The sequence below is a fragment of the Macaca thibetana genome, chromosome 14 (genome assembly GCF_024542745.1).
Source record: "Macaca thibetana thibetana isolate TM-01 chromosome 14, ASM2454274v1, whole genome shotgun sequence".
NCBI lineage: Eukaryota > Metazoa > Chordata > Mammalia > Primates > Cercopithecidae > Macaca > Macaca thibetana.
Window position 1 is genome coordinate 67,399,363 of NC_065591.1, and position 19,014 is coordinate 67,418,376.

At 52.2% G+C, this 19,014-nt stretch overlaps 1 protein-coding gene across 3 annotated transcripts in view; it reads left to right on the forward strand.

The window, feature by feature from the left end:
- The window catches only part of DGAT2 (diacylglycerol O-acyltransferase 2), a 38,783-nt gene that overhangs the window by 6,405 nt on the left and 13,364 nt on the right, over positions 1-19,014 (forward strand). For all 3 annotated transcript variants that reach the window (XM_050756266.1, XM_050756268.1, XM_050756267.1), the window contains exons 2-4: positions 9,154-9,282; positions 14,639-14,746; positions 15,115-15,185. In XM_050756266.1, the coding sequence (XP_050612223.1) occupies positions 9,154-9,282; positions 14,639-14,746; positions 15,115-15,185 (308 nt within the window). The remainder of the gene's footprint in view (positions 1-9,153; positions 9,283-14,638; positions 14,747-15,114; positions 15,186-19,014) is intronic.

The window sequence follows — 19,014 nt, forward strand, 5'->3', positions numbered from 1 at the left end:
GCCCCAGCAAGTCTACAGATCCTCAGGATGCCTGGTTCCCTGCAGCAGGCCCTGGCTCCCTGCAGCAGGCCCCTGCAGGGTCCTGATGGCCCACTTCCCACCTGGCACACCTAGCATAGCTGTGTGCTGGCTCTCCAGTAGTTTGGCTGCCCCTTTGGGCCAGATGTCCCAGTGGGCCCTGCTTTAAGGATACTTCATTTGCAAAACAGAACTCTTAAAGGGAATTATTAATCTTTTCAGAAAAGAACTCACTGGCATTTTGGGACCAGATAGATGGCTAGCTAGCTGCCTTAGGGCTCTTAGGCACCAGTGGAGAGAGTGGGCTCTGACTGGCTGTCTTCTCTGCCTTCAGGGTAGAGGCCAGGACTCCTCTACCTAGCATCCCAGTCCTTCATGCCTCCCTGTTTCTCTACTTTTCCAACTAGACTCACAGTCTCTGTGCTGCAGTCTGACTAAACTACTTGCAGTTAATTCCTCCAACTTGTCTTCTCTCTCGGTTTTGGGCCTTTGCAATGCCTTTTGCAGGACTCTACTTCCTGGGGTCCTGTCTCTGTGCCTTCCTCCTGGAAGGCATCCCTAAGAACACCCTCGTGTGGGGGTTGGGGACCTCCCCTGGATTCCCGGTCCTGACTGATCCTTTGTATATAATTGTTCGCAGCCTTGTCTCCCAGCCATATCTGGGATAGGCAGTCCAGGAGCAGAACTCAGCCTCTAGCAGATGCCCAAGAAGCAGAGGAGAGGCAGGGTCTAGAAGCTCCTCTCCTGGTGTGGAGCCTGGCGTGTAAAGGGTACTTAGAAAGCACTGATATGGATGTTAGTGTTTAGGTTCCACCCTTCTCTCTCCCTTCCTCTGGAGCTTTCCATCATTGCCCCAACATTAACCAGCCTCTAGCTGGAGAAGACCTTTCCCTCCTGATTCCTCAGAAAGCTCTGCTTGACCCTCCGTCATAGCACAGGTCAGTCAGCGGTGGGTGGACTTTTTTCTGTCTTTATCTAGGCCCTGTTTATTCATCACAGTCCCCTCAAGCATTCAGTCATTCAGCAAACACTGATCGAGCACCTTCCCTGCGCCTGACCCTGTGCGGAGCATCAGGGCCCAGATGAATGAGACATCATTCACACACATACCTTTTCCCATAATGAGAAAGGGCTGAGTACAGGGGTGAGATGGGACAGGCAGGGATGTGGTCAGTCCAACCTGGGTGGAGGAGAAGGAAGACTTTCCAGAGAAAGGGTCAACAGGTTGGTCTCTGGCAGGCCAGTGCTCAGTGTCTGGTGGATGCCTGGTAAGTGTGTGCTAAAAGACTGACCAAACTAGACTTGGAAGCAATAGAACTCTACCTGGGAGCACTGCAGTGAGGTCAGAGAGTGTGGGGAGACTTCCTAGAGGGAAGGAGTCTCTGGCTGACCACATAGTGAGGCACCAAGTGGAGACAGCTTCCTGTGTGAGGCTTGCGGGAGCCCAGCCCTAGCCTGGGATTCTAATATCAGCGGGCATCACCCTCCAGAGATGGCAGCTTTGCCATGACTGGCCTCTCATCATCATGTATGTGGACTCCCGCTGAAAGGTACCTGCCTGGAGGAGCCTGGAAGAGAGCTCACCTTCAGCCTTGATGAAGTGGCATCTCTTTGGCACTTAGCCTGACTTCCTAGACCTCCCTGGGGCTGGAAGAGCCTGCCAGGGGTCAGTATGTACTGACCCTCACTCTGCTACCTCTTCTCATAATACACAGTCTGTTACCCTGCACCTCTTTAAAAACTGTTTGTGCTCTCTGTCTTTGTGCAACTTGTCCTCAGCCCTTTGGGGGTAACTTGGGAGTGACTTTCTCACTCACCTAGACCCAGGCAGACATTAGGTCCAGATGGGCCCAGGTGTGGCATCCTTGGGGTTGGGGATATGGGCAGGGTGACCCCCCCTGCCTCAAGGAGCCCAAGAGGCTGTTCACACCTCTTTTAGCTGGCATCTTTCTGGCTCTCTTACATTCATACCAGACATTCTGGCCCTTTTCCATAAGTTATTTAGATTCCTTATGACAATCCTGGATTAAAGCTAAGGAGGACACTGAGTCCCAGGGAGGGGGAGTGACTTGCAAGATCTCATTGCAGGTAAGAATCAGAGCCAGGGTTTGAATCCTAAGTCAGCCTGTCGCCTACGCCTCTATTCCTAGGCAGGGCAGGCATTATTTTACCCATCAAACAGGAGAGGACACCGAGGCTTACTTGGTAATTAACCAGCATTCATACAGATCTTTACTTTTTATGAAGCTCTTGGCTACAAATTATCTCATTTAGTTCCCACAACAATCTGGTGAGGTAGGTATTAGCCCCACTGTATAGATGAGGAAGCTGAAGCTTGTATAGGAAGTGACTCATTCAGTCCACTTCCTACGAGTTAGAGGCCAGGTTCTCCTGACTCTCGGCCCCGTTCTCTGCACCGTCTCCAGGCTGGCATGTCCCCTGCCAGATGCCAGTATGGAGGTGAGGTGGGTAGAGGACACAGTGTGGGCTGTCCAGAGGCGTGAGCTGCCCATATTTTCTGTCTACTACTGCTTCCCCATGTGCGCTCAGGTCCTCCTCTCCATAGGCTAGGGATCCTCCTGCCCCTCTATCTCATTGCCCCAAATTATTTTTCTTCATAGCGCTCATCGCTGCCTGATGTTATATCATACATTAATACATAAGTGTTTTATTTCTCCCTCAGCAGAAGTTAAGCATCCTAACTGAACTTGAGCCAGTCTAACTTGGGTATCAGGCCTATAGCTGCCTCTGAGGCAGGACATCATCTGCTGTGCTCACTGCTGTTTCCCCAGGGCCAGTATTAGCGCTTAGTACCTTGTATGTACTCTATGCTTTGGGTCTTAGCTCTGTCCCCACCCACCTCCCCCAGGAAGCCACCTTTGACTACTCATTCCAACTTCTTTTTTTTTTTTTTTTTTTTTTTTTTTTTGAGACGGAGTCTCGCTGTGTCTCCCAGGCTGGAGTGCAGTGGCGTGATCTCGGCTCATTGCAAGCTCCGCCTCCCGGGTTCACGCCATTCTCCCGCCTCAGCCTCCCAAGTAGCTGAGACTACAGGCGCCCGCCACCACGCCCGGCTAGTTTTTTGTATTTTTAGTAGAGACGGGGTTTCACCATGTTAGCCAGGATAGTCTCGATCTCCTGACCTCGTGATCCACCCGCCTCGGCCTCCCAAAGTGCTGGGATTACAGGCTTGAGCCACCGCGCCCGGCCCCAACTTCTTTATTCTCAGCTTCTATTTCAGACAGTCACACACCCCCCTTTCTGGGCTCTTGAGTATTTGAGTCTGCCTCATTAGAACTCCCTGCAAGGCTTTGTTCCAGCAATTCCCCCATCCATAGTGCCCACTTCCCTCCTATTTGCCTCCTAGATCTTCAGGGCCCTGGTGAAGCCTCATGGGCTCCTTGGAGCCTCCTCTATGCTACCGTCACTCTGCGACCTCTTCTTATAACACACACCTATGGCCATGCGCCTCTGGAAAAACACTGCTTGCTCATTATGTATACCCCCTCCCACTCTGGAGACAGGAGGAGCAATGCCAGTAGCCACCGCTTAATTACCTAACAAATGCCACATGTGCCCTACATGTTTTAAAATTTAATGTTCCCAACAATCCTGTGAGGTGGGGATTATCACCCTCATCCTACAGATAAGAAAACCAAAGCTAGAGTTAGGTGACTTGCCTGAGGTCACAGAGCCAGGCAGGGGCAGAGCTGGCCCAGGGCCCTCTTTCTCAGATTTAGGGAGTTGGGGGTCAGACACTGCTGCCCTCAGGCATGTGAGAAGAAGCCCAGAACACTTGGGTTTCATCAGCCCCGAGGTGTGGCCTTCCTGGTCACTTTGATATCAGATATTGGGCAAGGAGGTGCTCATAGACACCCTTCAACACCCCAGCCCTGGGCTGGGCCCTGGGTCTGAGAGCTACTTGAAAGCACGTGGGCTGGTGGGGGGAGGGGGTGGAATCCAGTCTCACCAGAACGTCTACATGAGACTCTGGGCATGATATGGGCGGAGGAGGTAGCTCTCCATTGCCAGGATGTGTTCCTGAAGTCTAGGTGTGGGCTGGCTTATTTAATGGGGCCAGCCCTCAACAGCGTAGCATTGTAGAGATGATGAGGGACTGGGAGCCTGAATACCCTCCTTAAGTCCTGGCTGCCACACCCTGACCTCAAGCAAGTGATTTTGCCTCTTTAGGCTTCACCTCACGTCAATTTCCTTCTCTGTGAAACGGGATTGCCAGTTCTCCCCTTGCCTACCTTCCCAGAGAGTGCTGTGGGACGGTGAAGCCCCACATAGGCGCGGGAGAAGGGGATTGCTTTCCGGGTGGTAAAAGAGCTGCTCCGGGCCTCGCTGGCAGCTCTACTTCCTGTGCCTTCCCCAAAGATAGGAGCAAGTGTGTAAAGCAAGTGCTGCCTGGGAGCAGCTATTTGAGTCGTCTATTGGGAATCTTCCCCTACAGCCTGTCTCATGTCCCCCCATGAAACAGAGACATCTGTAGGTAGCAGGGTTGTGTTCCCTTCATAGGTGGAGAAACTTGTACCCAGGAAGGGCAAAAGACGCTCATCCCCCATCTCTGGGGTCAGTCCTCAGTGATGGGGCTGGCTTGGCCTCCTGCCAGACAGTCCAGTCTAACTTGGGCATCCAGGCCTATAGCTGCCTCTGAGGCTGCTCTGGATTTGCTTATGGATTTGCTCAGCTATGCAGTAAACCTCTATGGCTCCTCTTACCACAGATGAATCAGGTACCAAGTCCTGGCACCCATGAGTCACTGGCAGTGGGATGGCCAAGTAAAGTGACATTGGTGCTGTGCTGTGGGAGTGTGCAGAGAGAGTGCAGGTGTGGTGAGGGACAGATTGGCTGGATGCTGAGGCTCCTTGGCAGCCCCACCCAGGAGTCAGGAACAGTCAGGTTGGGTGTGAAGATGGTGGCATGCGGTGGCATCTGATTGCAGCATCGGCATCCCCACCAGCTTCTGCTGGACTCCTCCCAGCCACAGCTGGGGCAGAGGAAGTACTGACAGCCAGGTGGCAAGGACTGGCAGTGTTGTGCGGGTGCCCAACTGAACCCTCACTTCCATCTGTGTGAGCAATGGTATCAGAACTATGGCAAGCAGGTAAGCTCCAGGTCCCAAATACCCTGCTAGGTCCTTAGGAGGGTGGATGCCAGAGATCACAAACTTCACCCTCCTTACCCCCGTTTCACAGATGAGAAAACTGAAGCCCAGAGAGGTGAGGAGACTTAGCATGGTAGTTGGTGGCAGAGCTGGGACTAGAACCCCAAGTCCTGCTGCCACTTTACCTGCTGTAGAAGATGCGTGCTCCTGACCCACCCCTCTAAAGGAAAACAGATCATCCATTTCTCCCCTTCCCCTCCCAGCTCCCCACCACTGCCCCCTGCTTTGTTGTGGGGAGCAGAGAGAAGGAACTTGGGGACACACAGCATCGGAGCAGACGCAGGCCTGGAGGTTGGGCCTGAATTGAGTTCAGCTCTGCCAGCCCCTGGCTGAGTGACCTTGACCCAGTATCACCATCAAAATAGGGCCAAACTCACAGGAGTCCAAGTGCCTGTGCAAGGGCATGGAGGGTCCCAAAGCTTTATGGGCCTCTTGTGCATCATACCTGTCACTCAGCCCTGCCTGGAGGGAACCCCAGGGGCCTGAAGAGTGGCCAGAGCACCCCCTTGGGGCGGGCCCTGACAGGGCACTGGGGATCCAGATATGGATCAGACCCAGACCTGGCCCTTGGGCAGTTTCCAGTGTGATGCAGAATCAGCTTGTAATCAGCAGTTACTACAAGGCCAGGGACTGTAGAAGCCCTGAGGATGACTCTCTTTTGTTTCTCCCTTGTGCCGGTCTGACTTTATCTTCAAATAGATTATCTCCTTGGCCGTCAAGATGGCCCCTGGTAATTCCAGGCCTGCATAGACCTTAGTGTTTATCATCCCAGAGAAGGAAAGTCCTTCTCTTTCCAAAGGCTTCCTGGAAGACTGCTGCCTTATCACCATCTCTGGGTTTTGAAGGATGTGTTGCTTTATCTCATTATCAGAGAATCATCAAGTGAGTAAAGCAGGGAAGGGCCTCTGCCAAGAATATTTCTTAGGTGGACTGGGGGCTCCCACTGGCCCGGGATTCAGCATCCATGTCCAGGCCAGCTCCCAGGCCACGGCTCCATGGTCAGCTAGGTTGGGATTGCCTGAGAGGGCCTGGGCCTGAGAAATGCAGAGATGCAGTCCTCCCAGCTTCCCTCTCCAGGAGCCTCCCAACTCTTAACCCCCACGGAAGCACTTGCCATTTGGTATTTGGGACCTAGAGCTCACCACCTTGCAGCATCCCAGTACAGTTGCTCAGGCAGATGGGAAGTGAGGGTTCACTTGGTAGACTGCATTTCCCACTTGTTGGCAGAGTGAGCTGTGGGCGGTAGTTGGGGCTGGATAAGGCAGGGTGAGAACTGAACCAGCAGTGTGTGAAAACCCTGAGCTCAGACCCACCTTGCTGCAGTCCCTCAGTTTCCAGTCTGTATAATGGGGTGAGGGTTGAACAAGATGGTGTGTGTTTCCTGTGCTATGACTACCTGATTTTAAGACACCTAATAAGCTTAGCAGAGAGATTTGGATTAGGCACGACGAAAAATTTTTAGGTCTTCTCAGTTGTTTCAGTTGGGGATATGTCATCAGTGAAATTTCTATACTCCTCCTCCAAGCTGCATGGGGGCTGGCCCTGGTGCCAAGGTAGGGAGCTAGATAAGCTGACATCCAGTGTGCCTCTTCCCTAAGCACCCCTCAAACCACTGGCTTCAGGGACCTGTCTGCAACGGGAAGCAGTCAGCCACGAGAAGGCATGCTTTCCTTTTTTTTCTTGCTGAATAGAAGGTGGTGGCACCCAGTGCTGTGTCTCACCCCTACCTGAGTGTTTGGACTGAAGTATTTATGGTGGTGTTTCTCAGACTTAATCACCTGGGGATCTTGTTAAAATGCAGATTTTGATTCAGTAAATCCAGTCTGGAGCCCGAGGTCCTGCATTTCTAACCCGCTCACAGGTGATGCTGATGCTGCTGTTCCCAGACCACACTTTAAGTAGGAAAGTGCTAGAGTACATTTTGTCTTCTCTCTAGCCAGGGCATCCAGCCTGCCTCAGATGGAGCAGGAACTCACCTGTCACTTAACCAGCCCCCGGTGGCTGTGGCTCCTGCTTCGCTTCATCCAGCACGACTCAGGAGGTAGAGCCAGCTGCTGGAAGATGACTTGTCCAGCCCCAGCCCTTGGATCAAGGGCTCAAGCCTGTGCTTGGACTTCACTTCCCTCCCTTATATACTCACCCAAACCTGTCCCCACTTGCAGGTGAAGGTGAAGGGTTATGAGACCCTCAAGGATAAGCATGTGATGAACTCATCTGTCCAGGCCCCACTGCTGGGCAGGTTGATCAGGCCCTGAGCATGACCCTCCCACTGTGTCCTGTGTACAGAGCCTTTGCACTCAGAGCTGCTCTGGGGAAAGGGAAGGTCCTCTAAGCAGGGTCAGGAATGCTGGGTTTCAGTCCTGGCTCTGCCGCCTACTGCCTGAGTAGCCCTGGGTCAGTCAGTGCCTGTCTCTGGTCCCCAGTCTCCCTGGCTGTCCAATTAGGCTATACTGGATGACCCCAGAGGGCCCTCAGGCTCTAGGATGGGTTGCTGGGCAAGTCTGGAGGTGGGAAAGTCCTATGAAGGTAGGATTTTTATAAAGGGGGTGAAGGAGCAATTATGAGGCAGACCTCTGGAATGGTTCTATGGCCCAGCCTCTTTATTTATTTTTGTGAGTTCACATCCTGCTGCCTGCACCTCAGTTATGCCTGTGGTGTTATTAGATGCTACTGAACACCCAGTTTGTGCACCGAGGATATGGCAGTGAACCCTGCGAGCTTGCCTGGGGTCACATAGTGAGTAGAACCAAAGTCTGAACCTAGGTTTGACTCTTCTGCTAAACTAAGCCCCTTCCCTCTGATGCATCACACCAGGGAAAGGGGTCATCTTGAGGCCTAGCATTTCCTTCCTTCCTCCTAAAAGTCAAAGCAGTTGTTAACTTTCAGCTGATAAAATCTGGCCTTTCACAGAGCAGATGGTATGAAGGAATGTTTGACGGGCACACAGTAGGTGCTTGGTGAAGATGTGTCGAGCAAAGGGCATGTAGTGGGGGCTCAGCAAAGAGGGGTTCGAGGTGGCCCACTTCTTCAGCTGCTGGAAGGAATGGGGTATGGGTGAGGAACTTTCATCCATGCTCTTCCCCAGTGCTGTCTCTCCTGCAGTCACCAGGCTTCCTGTCCCCACTGCCCATCAGCTGCTGGAGTCCAGGGCGTCATCCTAGGGGCACCAAGCCAATTAAGTGAGCACATCTCGTCCTAAGTTCCAGGCTTGGCACTTGCTTGATAGCGAGCATAATTACAGCCCTCAGTGTCCTTCAGGCTGCCTGAAGCTCACTGGCCACTGGGCCCTTTGGGGAAGCAAAGGCTGTCACCTTATTCCTTTCTGGGCCCCACACTTTGGGCACTGAGATGAGGATGAACATGTACATCTCTCTGAAAGTGGTAGTGGTGTGGGGAATCAGTGGTGTTGGGGGTGGGGGCAAGAGGGTTCAGCTCCTTGGAGAAGGGGTATTAATCTGGGACATACAGAAGGCCGAGCAGGGATTGGGGATGCTCAAAGTACACTTGGAGAAAAAAAACATTGGAAATTGGATGTTGAACCTCTGTCCTTGGCCTCACAGACAGATAGCAAAGTTTAAATATTTGTACTAGATCCAGATAAAGGACAGGAGTTTGACTGGGGTGGAGGGGATGGAAGAAAACTGGCAATTATGAGAGACTTCCCAAGGCCTAGCCCCTGGATTAGCCTCTTTAGATACTTCATGTGGTCTCCAAAATGACCCCCTGAGTGCGATACCATTCCCATTGTGTATCTGTAGAAACCAGGGCACAGGGGAGCATGCAGACAGCCTAGAGTTACAAAGCCATGGGGTGGAGGGCTAAGATCTGAACCTAGGTCTGTCTGATTCTATAGCTGATGGTCTTCTCACATCTAAAAAAGTTCCTGTGGGAGGTGAGGTTTGTACTGGGGACCCTGTGACTGGAGGGAAGGGTGACAGTGGACTGACATCTTCCCTCTGCTGTAGGCACTGGATCCAGCATCCTCTCCGCCCTCCAGGACCTCTTCTCCGTCACCTGGCTCAATAGGTCCAAGGTGGAAAAGCAGCTACAGGTCATCTCAGTGCTCCAGTGGGTCCTGTCCTTCCTTGTACTGGGTAAGCTGGGCCTTACGGCGGGGGCGGGTGGGCAGGCAGAGTCCATTCCCCAACAGAGGTTAGAGTAGGAGCCCTGCTCTGCAGGGGTGAGGGAATAAGAGTAAGTCTTACACACGCTGCCCCCCCAGCACATTTCCACATCTACCTTTGGGTCCCAGATCAAGTGCTCTACCCCTCAGCATGCATGAGGATTCAGCGAGATTCGGTGGGAGGTGGTGTGATAGTTCCCATTTACAGATGGGAAACCTCAAGTCTTAGAGAAGGTAGGTAACTTGCCCAAGGTCACACAGATTTGAATCCCTGTCTATAGGACCCCCAAAGCCTGTGCCTTTCCCACAGTGCCACCCTGCCCACCAACAGACATTTTCTAGCAGGTATGTTACTTTGCCTTAAGGTAGTTTGGTGCCATGTTTAAGTACTGAATCTCCTGCAAACAAGCTCTGTGACCTTACACAGATTATTTGAACTCTCTGAGTGTTAGTTTCCTCATTTTGAATGTGAGGAAAGTGCTTGCTTCACATGGCTTTTGTGAGGATTGAAGATAAGAAATGAGAGCACCTGGCGCAGGGCCTGGTCATGATGGGCCCCCATTACATGGGAGTCATCAGGAGGTGCCCTCAGACCCCACTCCTAGCCCACACCCATCCTTAGCTGAGCACATTCCCCAGGTGCTTCCCGAGGCCTGCTCCCTGCTGTCTCTCAGCACAGCCCACATCGGTGCTTTGGTTGCTTTTTCTGCAGGTCTGGCAAGATACCCTCACTCCTTAGGTTGCCATCCAGGCCAGAGGCAGGACACTATGATTGTCTGAGGGGAGGGAAGAGGCCTCTTGTTTTTCCCCAGACCCCTGTGCTCTCAGCATAGCAGGTAGCTTCCTCAGCACGTCAAGGCAGATGAACCTGCTCCAGAGCATCACAGAGTGCATTCTAGCACCTGTGAGCCAGTCCCTCTGGGCGACCCACTCTTCGGGACTATATAGGCTGGTAGGGGATCATCAGGACTTACCATGTCAGTGCTGAGCAGCTGTCCTTCAGACAGATGCATGGGGTGCCCTGAAACTCAGACCATGTTTGCATAGCCAAGGGATAGAACTTCACAGGTGAGAAAATGGAAATTTGCAGAGGTTCATCAACTACCTGCTACCGTGAAGCTCATTAAATGGCAGAGTTGGGATTTGAGCAGAAACTCAGTGCATTCCCCAGGAATCCCACATTACTGGAAGCCCAGAAATAGTGAACTGGGGCTGAAACAGCCAGTCTTCACCTTTAGGCCCAAGAACGGGCTTTGAGGAGGGGATCCATGAACCCTTAAAATTATATGCAAGATTATATATGACAGTATGTGCACATTTTTCTAGGGAGAAGGGCCATACTGTCCTCAAAGTCTTACAGGGACATGCAGCCTCGAGAAGCCAAACACTGGTTGGAAGAACTGAGCAAACTAAACAGGCTCCCTTAGGACTCAGACCCTAACATGGCTTGCATTTCGCCACTTACTAGAATCCCAGAGTAGCGAGCACAGTGTGACCCCTTCTTACTCAAAAAGGAAGTGGAGGCCTGCTTGGGGTCACATGAGAAGAAAGTACTGGGACCAGGACAAGAACCCAGGGACTCCAGCCTCCCAGACCCCCTGCCTAGTCTGCTAGACCAGTTCCCTTTGTTCCCTGTTGCACCCAAAAGCCACCACTATCCCTGTCTTAGTGGGTCTGGGCCTGGCTGGTAGGGAGCTGAGCAGCTTGTAGAACACCAGCTCACGTAGCTGGTGATGGGGACTGGCCCTAGGCTGTAGGTTAATAATTGATCAGACCCAACCACAGCCCAGAAACCGGCCCAGCATCTTCTCAACACCCTTGCCTGGCCTCGCCTCGCATAGGTGGGAGCCTGGCCTGGTTGGACAGGCAGATCTCCTGAGCTACTGCTAATTACCACCCTCAGCAGCCCCAGCCACTCCCTCCCTCTGCCTCTCAAACCTGCTGGCAGAAGCTCACCTGGCAAGCAAAGACCATGGTAGCCCTGTTGGTCTCTCCCTGGACCAGAGATTTTTCACCACTTTGTGCCATGGAACCCTCTGGCATTCTGATGAGGCCTATGACCTTTCTTAGTGTTTTAGAGTATTTAATACAAGGTGCATTGGATTTCAAAGGAAACTACTGATAATAAAATATAAATATCTACACATTAAAAAAGTTGATTAGACATGTAGTAACAGGTGCCTTTTTATTACTGTAAATAAAACGATCTAGTAGCAAGTGTAAAACTGCTACAAAGTTATGTGAAAATACCTTTGTTATTTATTTGTGTCATAAATACTGCTGATAATTCTGTGATTTATTACATTGGTAAGTGAAGGAAATGCCAAATTTCCATAAGAGATAAGTGAAAATTTAGATGTCATTTGTTTCCCCATTCAAGTCCATGGATATTGTGTGTCAGGCTAAGTAAGTTCAAACATCATGTTTAATTTTCCCAATACCCTGTAAGGAAATTAAGACTTAGGAATGGGGCTTGGCCAGCAAGTGGCAGGACTAAGGCTCTAGGCCTGTTTGGTCCCAGAGTCCATGCTCTTCACCAGGACACACTGCTGCCTTCCCTGCCATTGATCATCCACAGACTGCCCTGCACCACAGGCCGCGGGGCTCCAGAATTTTGTATCACAAGTGTCTTTGCAGGCACCATGATGTGCAGAAAGTGGGTGATGTGTGAAAGCGGTCCTGAGCCTTCCATGTGTGGGGCAAGCAGGGCCTTCTAAGCTTCTCATGAGCTCAGCAACAGTGGTTTTTACTGCAGCCCCATGACCTAAGAGCATGGAACCAGAGCCTGTTGTTCAGAGGACAAGGATTAGGCTCTGAGAAAGGAAGGTCATTTGGTGGATTTAGTTCATCCTTTTGCTCTTCCTGTGTTTGGTTTCTGGGGCTGGAGAGATTAATGTCACCTGGTTTCTGCTCTCAAGGAGCTCAGGGGCTAAAGAGCTGTCTGCTAGAGGGAGTCTAATGAGGGAGGCAGATGACGAAAGGGATGGTAAGTGGTTTGAGAGAGAGTTGTGTACACATAGGGGAGGGGAGGAAGCCCCCAGCTGAGAAAGGCCAGGCTAGAATTCAGTCTCTGGATAACCCATCAGGCCTCTTCTTCTCCATCCAGGCTGCCTCAGCAGCAGAGTAAGGACAAGTTGGTAGGGATACCCACCTTCCCAGAGAGACCAGCCCTCTAAGCAGTGGGGCCTGGAGCTCAGCCCACTCTGGTCCCATTACCCCTCAAGAGAGTTAGAGGTTTCTGGAAGCTAGGTTTCCAGGGTGCGCAGACCATAGCCTAAACCTCATGGTTCCTGTCTGGCCCACCTGGAGCATCCACCTAGAGGATGCCACTAGAGGAGCCTGGATGCCTATGGAGTCTGGGGGGCTAGAGTCATCCCTTTTCAGGCCTAAGAAAGGGAATCAGGCAGACTGCTGAACAGTAAGTATGACTTTGTAGGCAGCTTTTAGACATAGCTATTCACCAAGCTACCATAAGCTTTTCACAGTTTGCTTTTAACAGGCTCTTGTAGGCTGCACATGCTTCCCTAGAAACTTGTCTTCCCTTCTGCGATGTCATACTCCTAAGCTGGTCCTGACAAATTGGACATCTCGTCACTCTGTGTTCACTGCCCCTCCCAACAAGAGAGTTGTACCCTGTTTTTAGCTACCCTGGGGAGAGGCTGGCTCAGGAGTCTAGAACAGGGCTAGACTGGGGGGCAACAAGGGGCTACCATTTCCCTCCCCATAGGCTCATGGAGAGTCTACATCCAGCCTTATCTTCTCCCATGGGAAACCAGAGGAGGCTCAGCATGGTGAGAAGAGAGCATGACATCCAGAGCTAGGCAGCCCACAGCACCTGGGACCACCAGGGGATGGGCACACACAGCAAGGGTTGGCCTCCCTTCTTGGGCAGTGGAAAAAGTCCTAGAAGGAGGCCATGCTTCTCCCACCAAACATGAGTACCTGCTGCCCTTGCCCTTGTGCCGAATACCAGGCACCAAAGAAGATGCCTCCCCGCCCAGTGTGGGGAATTTACAGGCAAGAGATGATATGTAGATAGTATGATATTGGGGAATACTTCTTGAAGAGCTGAGGTCTGAGATAGGCCTTAAAGGTTGGGTAAAAAATGGAAAGAGAGAAGCCCTGCTGAGGGCAGCTAGTGGCAAGCCATGAAATAAAGCAGGCATGGCACAAGCTTTCCTTTCTTTCTGTGCCAGGCTAGGTTAGTCTCTTTTATGGCCTACAGGCCCAGAATATGGTGACCAATGGAAGCCAGCCCCCAGGCAAGTCTTCCAAGTGTGCTGTTAGGGTTTTTTTTAATACTTTTGAGATAGGGATTCCCTCTGTTGCCCAGGTTGCAGTGTAGTGACACGATCATGGCTCACCGCAGCTTCAAACTCCTGGCTTAAGGAGTCTTCCCATCTCAGCCTCCAGAGTAGCTGGGACTACAGGCACATGCCACCTTGCCCAGCTAATTTTTAAAATTTTTTTGTAGAGAAGGGGTCTCGCTATGTTGCCCAGGCTGGTCTTGAACTTCTGAGCTCAAGCAGTCCACCACCTCAGCCTCCCAAAGTGCTGGGATTACAGGTGTGAGCCACTATGCCTGGCTGCTGAGGTTTTTGAAGACGGGGAGGCTGATGGGCTCTGCGCTTTGACCTGGGACTGCCTGGACTGCCGTTATGTTGGAAGGGAGCCAGCCCTCCTCCTGGGCAAGCATCTCCTCTCTGGTCCCTCCAGTGATGGTCTGGGACTCTGGTGAATTTCTAAAGCCTAATGCAGAGAATGGACTGTAGAGTCAGACCTGTGTTTGAATCCTGGCTCTGCCACTGTCCTGCTGGGTGACCTTGGGCAAGTTATCTCCCCCTTGAACCTCAGTGTTTTTATCTCTAAAATGGGGCAAAGTCACCCTGCCTCACACTTGAGACAGTGGCTCAGCCCAAGTCTTGAGATGCAGAGGCACTGGGTATGTGTTCCCTCCCCTCATCCACAGTGTCTGGGCTGGGTGCTGGCACGGGGGCACACACAAGGAGGGGACAGTAAGAACAGCTTCACAAGAAGCTGAAGCCTATCTCCTTTGGTGTTCCTGCACAGATAACATGGAGCCCATGGGCCCCTCAATGCCCAGACAGTCCATCAGAATCTGGGAGATGAGGCTCGTCTTGTCCCAGGAATCTGCTCCTCCCTGGGCTGAGCATTCCTGTAGCTGTTTCTCAGGGTTTGTGGGCCCTATGCCCATGGCCCTGGGTGTGCCTAGCTTAGTGCCACAGTAAACACTTATTCCATCCACCATGGCCCTGAGGGGAGATGAAGCCCAGTAGGACATGACCTGTGACCATTTGCCCCCGCAGGAGTGGCCTGCAGTGCCATCCTCATGTACATATTCTGCACCGATTGCTGGCTCATCGCTGTGCTCTACTTCACTTGGCTGGTGTTTGACTGGAACACACCCAAGAAGGGTAAGTGCAAGGCCTCCCTTGCCCCACCCCTCATTCTAGGTATGCTCTCCCCCCTGCACAAGCTGAAGGGCCTCATCCTGAGTGCTGTCTCTTTTAACACCCACTTAGTGAAAAGCACTGGACTAGTCCTTTGGGGGGAGGTTAAAAGCCCCTCAAAAGGCACTGTTCTGGTCCTCACAAGAGTTCACACTCAGTCGAGGGTTTGCATAACATGAGGGAATGAATGTGGAAAGGGGCCCGATAGGAAGGGGGCAAAGATGCTCCATGGGGTGATGGTCACCCGCTTGGATTTCACACCAGCCCTGTCCTGTCTGCCTTGCCCGAATGTACCCCCACCCCCACTAACTCTGTATTTTATTCCCTGGAAGGTGGCAGGAGGTCACAGTGGGTCCGAAACTGGGCTGTGTGGCGCTACTTTCGAGACTACTTTCCCATCCAGGTAAAGTGCTGTGAGTGTTGTCTTTTGAGGGTGGGAATGGGTGGGAAATCTGAACTCGGGCCTTAACCCACCCACAGGGAAGCAAGTTTAGACCAAGTTGGTCTCTGGGTTTCCTTCCTACTGTGTCTAGCTGTGCTGGGGACCTCACTGCTCTTCTGAGTATCCATCGTCTTTGGGCCAGCCCTGAGGTCCTGACAGGGAAATGTGGCTCAGTTTGGCTTTCATTCTCACCTCTGTCTGGTCCCTGCCTGCTGCAAGCTGGGCTGGTGAGGCACAGTCATCTGGCCCTGATGCATGTGGGCGATTGGGCGATGCTGGTGAATTGAGGATAACTCTGGCAGGATCCTGAAGGTTTTCCCCACAGGGGAAAGACCTGTCTGGCTAGCTCACTCAACACCCCAGCCCCAGCACACCCTAGTTGCTGAGTCTCCCCGAGAAGGTAGGGGTGCTGAAGAGTGGAGGCAGCGTGTGAATGTGAAAGTGTTCTGTGCGGGGTGCAGGGTGGTGTATATTTGCTGTTGTGAGTCAGTGACTGAGATCCTGGTGTGCTGCCTGGGGGCAGTGGCTGGGTAACCCTGCATCCTTCACTGCATTCAGTATTTTGAGGGTGGCAGGGCCAGCTCCTTCTGCTCATCCTTAGCCTAAGCCCAGTCTTCCCGGGACCTTACTGTTCCTCAGGGTCAGAGTTCCTTCTCCTTTTCCTGACCCCATCTCTCTGACTGCAGAAAATTTGAAGCTGCTTTTGTTGGGAGAAAGTTGGATCATAGGACCCAACCCTCTCATTTTGGAGGTAAAGAAACTGAGCAGGTAAAGATGGGCAGGACTTGTCCAGGCTGCATAGTCTAGTATGATGGCAACATTGCAACCACCATCCAGGCTTATTGAATTCGGGACCCAGGTTCTTTTCCACTGATTTCCTACTGCCTGTTTCTCTGGAGAGATTCAATTCCTGGATTTCCCCATTGGACTGATTCCAGCTTCCTGGGTCTCCCTCTCCCCGTTTGCTGCTGGAGATCTCAGTTTAAATTCCTGCCCTGTCACTCCATTCATTGACCTGCCACCATTGCTCCCTGTCCAGTGCAGGGCTCTGCTGGGCATGGGGACACAAGTCAGCCCTGCCCTTGGGGTGGGCTCACTGTCTAATGCATCCTGATAGACTTTGTCACTTTCTACCATGGGGCCATGGGCAGACTTTCTCAAGCCTGCTGAGCCTCATCTGCAAAATGGAGCTGTATGATGAAAAGTGAAAAAAAGCTGTATGATGAAAAAAATGAAAAGTGATCAGTTCTGGTTGGGTGTGAGTGATGATAGACTGTTCTCTCTGCTTTCTCTCTCACCTCAGGGGCCAGGCTCCAGTGTTCTCTGTTGCCACTGTGGCCTGGTCCTCTGGAAGCCTCCAGGAGGCCAGTAGCCCCATCCACTTGGAACAGGATGACCTGATGACCGTTGGTCAGACCTTGGACAGGCAGGTGTCCTTTGCTATCTCCACCCTTCCAAAAGAACCAAAACAAACCCCTGTGTCCTTCTCACATCTCTGTTCCAAGAAGTCAACTGGGAGTTGGAGCCATAGGGCACATGCAACCTGGCCCTGTGAGGGCTCCCTGGGGCACTAGGACAAAACCCAAACTGGGCCTGAGGCAGGCTGGGGTGTTGAGCCTCAACCTGGGGCTTAGGCTGGGCCCTGCCTCTGTCCCTCAGGGCCTCAGTCTCCCCTTCTGTGCAGTCAGGATTTAGCCATAGTGATCTGACATCATGCCTGACACTCTGTAGGGTTGTGTGTGACCCTCCTGTCCCACCCCCTTTTCCTGGCCTCTTGCCAGTAATCATGTAATGAAGATCTGCCATTGTACCCACCCACCCACCTACTCCCTTCCTGGTGGGACTCTGGTCTTTGCCAGCAGAACAGCTCATCTGGCCCAGAATGTATCCCTTCTGTTGGCACAGGTGGGGTTCATGTGTTAGCAATAGCCACCGAGACCACCAGCCACCTGGAAGAGGAGCAGACAGTGCCCCAGGTCACCTCTCCCCAAGGTGTAGGCAGAATGCTTGGAGAGGAGACTAGGAAAGACTCTCTCTAAGCTTAGAATCACCTGTCCATCTGCCTCATTTCACTGATAGGCTTACTGAGGCACAGAGACGAGGGACTATCCCAAGGTCACAAAGCTTAAGTAGTAGCAGGACTAGTGTAGGAACCAGGGCTGTCTGCTTTGAGGCCCATGGTCTTACTCCTGTGTTACTTTCACCATCACTGTGCTGTGCTGTGTAAACTTAAGCAAGCCTTTGCTCTTCTGTGGGTCTGAATTTTTTCCTCTATGCACTGCTGTGGTGGGACAAGCCTATCTGAGCACCTTTCCTCTTGTGGGAGGCAGGGTATAAAGAGTGACTTGATAGGAATGTTTCCCAGACTGACATTAGCCAGCAGGCTTGGCCTAGGCATCGTGTTGGGCTAGGACTTTGCCACTGGAAACAGGCAGCAAGAGGACACAAGAGCAGGCGTGTCAACAGAGCCTTCATTGGCGGTATCCTTCCCCTCCCTCCAGAACAGACATTCTCTTCAGCCCTGCGGGAGGGGAGTGTGACATGAAAATAGATCAGAGCTGGTCAGATGCCTACATTCTTTTGGGTCCTACAGCAAGGGCATTGACTTGCACTGTGTCCCAAAGCACCTCATTCAAACAAATGTCCCATCAGAGCCTTGAGGAGGGAGGAGATGATTTAAAGAGCCACCTGGGGCCCACTGGGTGACACGTCTTCATCCAGCAGCCCAGGGAAAAGTGCAGTGACTGGCCTGCTGCAGACATGCAGGATAATTTGCTGTGACCTCCACAGGGGAAGTGCAGTTCCCTTCTCTAGGCCTCAGCTTCCCTCCTGTCATCCAAGGAATGGCTTAGACCTTTCAGAGCTCTGCCAGCCCATGCTGTGTTGTGTGTTCCTGGTTATCAAGGCCCGATGGGAAGGTGGGGGTAGCCATAGGAAGGGGACAAAAAGATGCTGCATGCCGTGATGGTCACCTGCTGGGGTAACTATCCCAGGCCTGGCCATCAGCTCAGGAGCAAGTTTCCAAGTTTCCCACCCGGTATTGGCTGCCCCAGCTCTTCCCTCAATGCCTGCCTGCCTTTTTCATCAAAACTAGCACAAGGAGCCTTTTTTTTTTTTTTTTTTGAGACGGAGTCTTGCTCTGTCGCCCAGGCTGGAGTGCAGTGGCCGAATCTCAGCTCACTGCAAGCTCCGCCTCCCAGGTTTACGCCATTCTCCTGCCTCAGCCTGTCAAGTAGCTGGGACTACATTAGCTGGGACTACAGGCGCCCGCCACCTCGCCCGGCTAGTTTTTTTTGTATTTTTTAGTAGAGACGGGGTTTCACCGTGTTAGCCAGGATGGTCTTGATCTCCTGACCTTGTGATCCGCCCATCTTGGCCTCCCAAAGTGCTGGGATTACAGGCTTGAGCCACCGTGCCCGGCCCACAAGGAGCTTTTTAACTCCAGCTTCACTGAGAGCTAATTTGGTAGGCAGACCTGCTTGTTAGGAGGCGAAACATTGGAACAGCAATCCTACAGAGCTCACATAAACGAGATTTTGAGATCTGCTCACTGTCCCAAGCCCCATTAGCCATGGATTAGACTGCTGCTGTTTCCCATTTATTTGGGGAGTAGCTGAGAGTTGGTTGGGTTTTGGAGCAACTTTAATCTGTTTGCCAAGGGCAAAACGGGAGAAAGAGCATCAGTCCCCCAAGCGGTGGGGATGAGAGGGAGTCTTGCTCACATTTGCATAGACTGGCAGCGTCAGAGCTGAGAATGGTGCCAGCCACCCTTTTCCATCCTCTCTGTCAC